The sequence below is a fragment of the Glandiceps talaboti genome, chromosome 20, assembly GCF_964340395.1.
Source record: "Glandiceps talaboti chromosome 20, keGlaTala1.1, whole genome shotgun sequence".
Taxonomy (NCBI): Eukaryota; Metazoa; Hemichordata; class Enteropneusta; family Spengelidae; genus Glandiceps; species Glandiceps talaboti.
Window position 1 is genome coordinate 693,314 of NC_135568.1, and position 7,868 is coordinate 701,181.

The window sequence follows — 7,868 nt, forward strand, 5'->3', positions numbered from 1 at the left end:
GGCACGCACTCACTCACTCACCCACTCACTCACTCACTCACTCACTCACTCCCTCACGCAGGCACGCAAACACACACACACACACACACACACACACACACACACACACACACACACACACACACACACATCCCGATATGTGATAAAAAATGATTCTATTAAATTAGCCTCCGATCTTCCTACAATATCCGATATTCTCAGTTACAAACAGTTCTCGTGTATCCCGGATGTTGGTTGGGCAGCGTACTAGAGTGGGTTTGTATTACCAAGACTACGTATAATCATGTCATATCATTCACTTAGCTTTAACGTTAATATTGTTGTTTGTTTGTTTGTTCATTAGTGACTTCACTGTTACTTTTCTCGTTCGGTACCATGGCAACATTTGTTGACATGGTTAGTTGGTCAAAATTTACACTCAAATACACATTTTTCATGTATCTCAAGGTCCTCAAATAAATAAACGATGTTTTGTGTTCCACATTTACAATACTAAGTGTTTGAAACACGTTATCAATTCCAGTATTATGAGCTGTGTCTGTTTTGGCTCTTGCGTCTGCTTCGGCTTGTTCACGGATCAAAAACGCTTCGGCATTACTTGATGACATTATTTCTTCAGCCTCGTTCAATATATCTGTTACCTGTTGAATATGTATACATATAAATAATAATTATGTGGAAGTCTTTGCATTGTGGATATATTGATTAAAGTTGTTTTAAATTATGTGTATGAGAGAGAGAGAGAGAGAGAGAGAGAGAGAGAGAGAGAGAGAGAGAGAGAGAGAGAGAGAGAGAGGGAGGGAGGGAGGGAGGGAGGGAGGGAGAGGAGAGAGGGAGGGAGGGAGGGAGGGAGGGAGAGAGAGAGAGAGAGAGAGAGAGAGAGAGAGAGAGAGAGAGAGAGAGAGAGAGAGAGAGAGAGAGAGAGGGGGACGGTCGGACTTAAATACTATGTATATATAGAAATATAGAAATGTATGGATGAAAACACACACATAAATTACACACTGACGCCTGAAACACCATTCAGAGAATCAAGACCCAAAGAGATTTCTTTATGAACTAATTTCTTGTCATGGTCACTGCTCTTTTATATAACCACTTTTGAAAGTGACTGGTTATTTGAATGAACAAAATCATAATTGTCTACCTTTAACTCAGTTTCTTTCTTTATCACAGCCGAGTCCTGTTCATATCTTTTTGTTTTGACTCTGACTTCACTCATAGCCTGAGTAAGATACACCGACTGCAAGGTAGAACTTGGTACTACCAGTAGTAAATCTACAGACTTAACTGATATGTATATCCCTTTATCACCTTCATTGCAGAATTCGTATCTTCTACATCCAATAGGACGACAACCTATATTGAAAAAGCAACATATTTCATGAGTCTATATTTTCTGAAAGAATGACCAGCTTACTGTATACATGTGATATACACACTGTGTAACACCAACGATTCAATAAAACAATTAAACAAGAGCTAAAACAGGTAGGGTTTGCCTAAAGACTAGTGTAGCATATATTATATATTTACGGTCAAAGTTGATCATTTTGATCTAGGTTGTTGTTTTACTTGATAGATAGGGAACAGGAGGAACAATATTTGAGAATCTGCACGGGTTTTTTTTTACATTTTTATATTTTTACTTCTTTCTTCTACTTTACTCTTAGACCCTCCAAATGTTGGTGGATGGTCTATGCTTTACTCAAAAGACGATATTATAAACATGGAAGTATGCTAGTATAAACCACAGAATAGACTGTCGACAGTCACTCGCGCCTTTTTTTCCTACTTTTTATCTAAACTTAAGTCGTCGCCGCGCTCCGATCCGGCGCAATACTACTATAATTACATACTGATATCTAGGGCCGAAGGCCCGAGCAGCGCCGGGTCGGAGCGCGGCGACGACTTAAGTTCAGATATAAAAAGTAGGGAAAAAATAAAAGGCGCGAGCGACTGTCGACAGTCTAACCACAGAGAAGTAAGAAACTGTGCTATAAATCACGTGTTTGTTGTTTATGATTTTTTTTCCACTACTTTATGCCTCTTATCGTTATCTCTTATCTGCTAATTTGATGAGTGTACACACACTGTACACTAATTGTCTTACGTAATCTCCTCTGGTGACTCATGCTTTTACTACCCTGTGGATTTACACCTTACTAATTATTGAATTTCAAGTTTAATTTTATCATAGACCCTACACGAAGAACTGAACATGGCCTTCGTGAATTAGCTGATAACAGACAAAGATAAGATATAAAATAGTGGGAATAAAATACATTTGTCATTTATAGTATTGTCTTTATTTAGTAAATAAAAGAAGTAAAAACAGAAAAATATAACGAAAACTGTGCATATTTTCTCACACAAACTGTTCCTCCCCTTCCCTATGCGTTTACTAACACAACATGTTATTGAGGGGCTTGTACAATGTTGATAGTAAACAAACCTCTCCCCTCAATCTGGCAATTGTTTCAAGTTTTAGCTGTAATTGATCGGTGTATGTAAACTTTATAGAGTATTCATCTGATGAACACGGTACTAATATTGTCTAATTGTTTTACAAAAAACGAAAGTAAATTTAATTTTTGATATTTCACTTACCCCGTACTGTTTCTTCACATCCTTTTTCGCAACAAGAACCACTTATCTCATTTCTAACCTCATTAAATAGATTAGTCTCGACTAATTCTCTCTGTTCCACGAAATCTGTGGAACTACGTGTTAACGATATCCTCTTTACGGCCTGTTTCGATCTCAACACCATAACTGTCTCGTAATTGGTCGAGTAAGCCTCGTATAGAAGATTCAAATCATATTCCCAAAGAGTGTAGTGAACAGTAAATGTAAGGTTTACCTGAATGGAAGTTATGACACAAAAAAAGAACGTAGATTTCTCAGATACAGCGTATAATCAGTCCCAAATAGCGTGACATTACAAATTAATGTAGTTCGCATTGAAAGAATGTCCGTGCCTATCCCCTTTGTCACGTGCGTATAGTCCATCAGAATGCCAGGAACACAACACACTTCCGATAACATAGGAATGAAATAAATTGTATTTTTGTTATCCATGTCAGTTCTGTAGGAGAGTATACAGTAAGCAATATATTTCTTTGATACAAATATTGTTCATCATATTTTGTCGTAAAACAATGTGATCTCTTTGCGGCACAATTTGAACCCCTCCTCCTTGAAGTTTCGCCTAGTGAACGAAAACATTACTCCGAAGTCTAGAGTGGTGCATACAATGAATGATAAATTTCGGTGATGCAAGGAGGGGGGCAGGAATGGGGGGGGGAGGCAGGAATGGGGGAGGGGGTACACGCTGAAAATATTGCATACCATAGCTTAGAGGACAGAAATGAAATTCTGAGAGTTAAAATTCAAAGGATATCGGACACCTTATAAAACCCAGGGTTCTGATGACGTAAGACATCCAAACCTTGTATAGGCTCTCATTAATGATATGACAACAGATGGAACCTTAGCAATAACATACAAGTTGAAATACCCAGAATCAGGCAACACAATCATCAGACCCGGGGCCGGGGGGGGGTTCCACTCCAGGGTTCCACTGGGCCCAACGAATATACAAATGACATGGCAATTCTCTCACCTCTTCCTGATCTTCAGTAAACACAGTAAGATTACTAATCAATACCGTCTGTGTTGTCGATGGAAATTTGACAAAGGTATAGTCAACTCCAATGAAGTGTCGACCCTGTGTGTACACTCGATCAGTGTAAACCTTTCCTGTAGACCGTTGTTTTCTGAAACCATACTGAAATGACAGAGACATAAATTAATAATTAGCCGAGACCCATTAGGAAACATGGAGACTTTAGAAAGTTGACTTGCTGGCTACAAATAAAAAATATCCCCTTTCATTAGAAAAGGGTACGTCCCAGTGAGTACACAAGTTACTTGATATCATTTACAACATATTACATGTAAACTACTAGACTCTTTCTCTTTTCCTTCTGTCTGTCTGTCTGCCTGCCTGCCTGCCTGCCTGCCTGCCTGCCTGCCTGTCTGTCTGTCTGTCTGTCTGTCTGTCTGTCTGTCTGTCTGTCTGTCTGTAACTTTCTCTCTCTCCCTTTTAAAAGACTGAGTCTGTCGACCTCTGTAAATAGTTCTGGCTCTGAATACCCCCTCCCTGTTTCTCTTCGTTTGTATGTGTGCACGTCTTACGTTCTGCCCAGCTTTCTTTGTCGGTCTCAGTGTGTTTTATATGTGCATGTTTGTTTGTGTGTGTGTGTGTGTGTGTGTGTGTGTGTGTGTGTGTGTGTGTGTGTGTGTGTGTGTGTGCGTGCGCGTGTGTCTGTCTGTCTGTGTTTGCCTGACACCCGACCTCTCTCTCTGTATCAATATAGTACATGTATAAGTATTTATACCACATGTAACTGTATGTGTATGAAAAAATATTGTAATAAATAAGCATAATACATGTATGTTGCATTTAATTCTTGCATGGTTAACGATACACCTTGACCTTTGACCTAGGAGAGGAGTTCGGGAAACACGTGTGTCGTTATGAATAAGAATGTAAACGAACACATGAAAGTAAGGACAAAATGATATAAATAGTCGTGCTATTATTAAAACAGTTTGGTAATCCTTGCAAAAATTCAAATCAATAAATCCTGGTACATGTATTATCAAAGTAAAATGCCAGGCTGCTGTATACTAAGTGAAAGCCGATAAATTAATATTAATTCTATACCTTGTATTCTGCTAAATCTAAAAACTAATTCGGTATACTATAAAATAAAGTTACTATATATGCAAATTAGTCTTCGTCTGATTGACTGGACAAATCTGTGCACCTGTCTATCATTCTCTCTTTGTTCACTGTTTTATGACCACATTTCAGGTTGATCAGATAACGTCTGAGTGCTGGCTGACTGACACCAGTCCTTTAGGAAGCTACTAGTACTAGTAACTGGGGAAAAGAAAAGAAAACAGTTGACCACATTTTCCCAAAATTTGAAATGAATAACAAATTCAAAACATTTGTAGGTTATGAGACAAAAAATCTCCCTATCTAGGGACTGGTACTAGTCTAATTGCTTCTGTATTAAAAGTAAGTGTGAGTGTATATTGTGTGATAGTATGTTGATATTTTATACACTGTTAGACTAGTCGATTACATTCTGTGTCACTTAAAAGCCTTAACATCAGAAATAACAATATAAAAATGTATTATAAATATGACTTATGTTGTTCCATTCATCATTAGTGGTCATTATTACTGCAACGGTGCAAACCACAGTCACTTGTGAACTAATATTCCATTCCAGGATGGTGATATTCTACTCTAGGATGATCATAATACAAAATAATGACGTTATTATATTTACGATATCTAAAAAATACTGTCACTGGTGACTATTTCGGATAAGAGAGAAGTTGGGAAACAGTCACTGGTGACAGTATTTTTTAGATATCGTAAATACCTCATTATTTTGTATTATGATTATCCTAGACTAGAATATCAACATCCTGGAATGAAATTTAGTTCACAAGTGACTGTGCTGCGAACGCCTTTCACATGTTAGTTGCATGCATTTCAAATTCAATTCAATGCAATGTGTTTTTACAATGTCACCTTTCAGTCACTGAGGCACAGACGTGAAACTGATATGTAGAATATCTGTCTGAGAACACGTTGGTTGTACCATAGAACACGTTGGTTGTACTATAGACTCTCTCTCCACCAATGGTGTTGTACACAGAGTGCAACTTTTTTACGGTAAACGTATCATTTACATTAGCATGAACATTATCGAGTAGAACAAAAAAGTCAAATCTGTCTCGTAAAACAAACATATGTGAAACGTATGCAACCATTGTAGCCATTTTAGTTTCTAAGTATAGTCGAAACGATAACATAATACCTGATGCGACAGATATGGATATATATGTGACATAATATAATACAGTTTCCACAGTACGGGCATATTTTACAGTACTGGTATTTTTTTTTTTCATTTTCATTCTATTATTTATTTATTTATTTATTTATTTATTTATTTATTTATTTGTTTGTTTGTTTGTTTGTTTGTTTGTTTGTTTGTTTGTTTATTTGTTTGTTTGTTTATCTATTTATTTATTTTTATTTTATTCATTTTAAAATGTTTATTTTTTGAAGAAAAAAATATTACTAAGTAAGTCATATGTATTACTCGGACGCATACGAGAGAGCGAGAGAAAATACATGTACATATGGTATTTATACTGTATAGGACACTCGGTGACTTGCGCTTGCGCGTGACGTCATCAACGATTTACAAGCCCGCACACACAACGTCGAGTTATATGACATCTGTTCTTGTCATCGCGGATTCCCTGTTTGTCATGGAAACAGGATTATGTATATTGACAATGGGCTTGATACGTAGCAGTGTGCTAATTAATTTGTGTGACGTCACTGTTCAAGCATTTTACGATGTATTCAGTTCAATCACATAGGTTGTGCATAGATTATACACTAAGTCTTATAGACGCGTACTTTGCAGAGAGAAGGACCCAGAAGTGTATGGTAAAACTAAACGTTAGACGACAAAGTTCGTAAATGGTCATTTTCAGTGTGTTTTATGTTTGTTGAAAGAACAGATGTATGTTCCATAAAGTAATGAGATGTATATGATAGCACGCCTTGTAACCCGAGGGCATCGTACATTGTTCTAATTTTAGAAGCGTTTGTTCGTACAAAATAACCCGCGCTTTTAATACACTAAAAATTACTACGACTATTTAACGTTCTAGTAAAACAACAAACACCAATTTCTTCCAAATATACAAAACTTCACAAAATTAATGTCACTATCCTGAAGATAGACTGCACAATCTTCCTCATTTTGCACGTTGTCAAAATAAATCACTCAATGTTAGCTTGTAGTACATTTGATGACGACCAACGCCCATCGATCGTACTGTGTTACAAATACATCGAATTGTGTCTAGTAAAGTCTAATGGCATTATTAAGCAAAATTGGTCATGCATGACATGTAAATTAGAAGGAATGTCAGACAGTATACTAGTATTGAAATATGTAAATAACAACGTATTTTAAATACCATTATTCGTTGTTAATATATTTATTAAGATTTGTATTTATATATTCATATACATATCTATAACTTACATTCTACGCTCAACAGAAGGCTAAATCGATTGCAACTTTCTTATAAACCAGTCAAACATAAACACTTTCTACTTACCTCGTAATAGTCAATGTACCCAAAACTCAGTGGTAGTAAAGTCACAATCAATAGAACCACCAATAACGCCAGAACGGCAATAGCTTTCACCCAAACCTCCATCCTTCCTGTATGCGTCTGTATATTCCCGTAAATATGCGATACAAATATCGCTTGTAAGTCATTTACCCTTTGGCTACTGGTGTCACATAAATTTGCAGGGTATACCACAGAATAGGTACACACGTACACCAGCTGTATAATCACACCGCTGCAGTAGATCTAGTCTGACGATTTCAAATATTCGACGTGACTAGCGTTGAAAGAAATTAAAGTTGAATCTGTTCTCCGGTTAATTGGAAAGAGGAGAGTCAGTATAATACGTGCATGTATTCTATTCATTTATATATTGAAGTTTGATCAAATCTGACCGTTTAATTAATTGACAGACCAATAGATTTTATGAGACATGTTAAGCAGATAACAGATTAGCTCATCTGCGTACAGACTCCATTCATACATGGATTAAAACTTGATATGAGCAAGTAATTGATTACAATACAACATAGACCCTCCACCCAGGTGGATGGTCTATGATTACAAGAAGCTAAGATGTGACACACGAATCGGACACCAGCCATTCGACTAAATATTGC

The 7,868-nt window shown here is 36.8% G+C and overlaps 1 protein-coding gene across 1 annotated transcript; it reads right to left on the reverse strand.

Annotated features, from left to right (window-relative positions):
* Positions 1–311: 311 nt before the first annotated feature.
* On the reverse strand, positions 312–7,335 carry LOC144450935 (uncharacterized). The gene is made up of 5 exons (XM_078141695.1): positions 7,234–7,335; positions 3,626–3,790; positions 2,611–2,863; positions 1,148–1,359; positions 312–641 (listed from the first exon to the last, which is right to left on the reverse strand). The coding sequence occupies exons 1-5, from the start codon at positions 7,333–7,335 to the stop codon at positions 312–314; spliced, it is 1,062 nt and encodes a 353-aa protein (XP_077997821.1).
* Positions 7,336–7,868: the final 533 nt, after the last annotated feature.

Excerpts from the sequence above, each read along its gene's own strand:
- LOC144450935 (XM_078141695.1), bottom strand. The coding sequence starts at position 7,335 with ATGGAGGTTTGGGTGAAAGCTATTGCCGTTCTGGCGTTATTGGTGGTT. Across the intron at positions 2,864-3,625 it reads TTACTGAAGATCAGGAAGAG|GTAAACCTTACATTTACTGT; the intron begins GTGAGAGAATTG and ends ACTTCCATTCAG. Across the intron at positions 642-1,147 it reads AGAAAGAAACTGAGTTAAAG|GTAACAGATATATTGAACGA; the intron begins GTAGACAATTAT and ends CATATTCAACAG.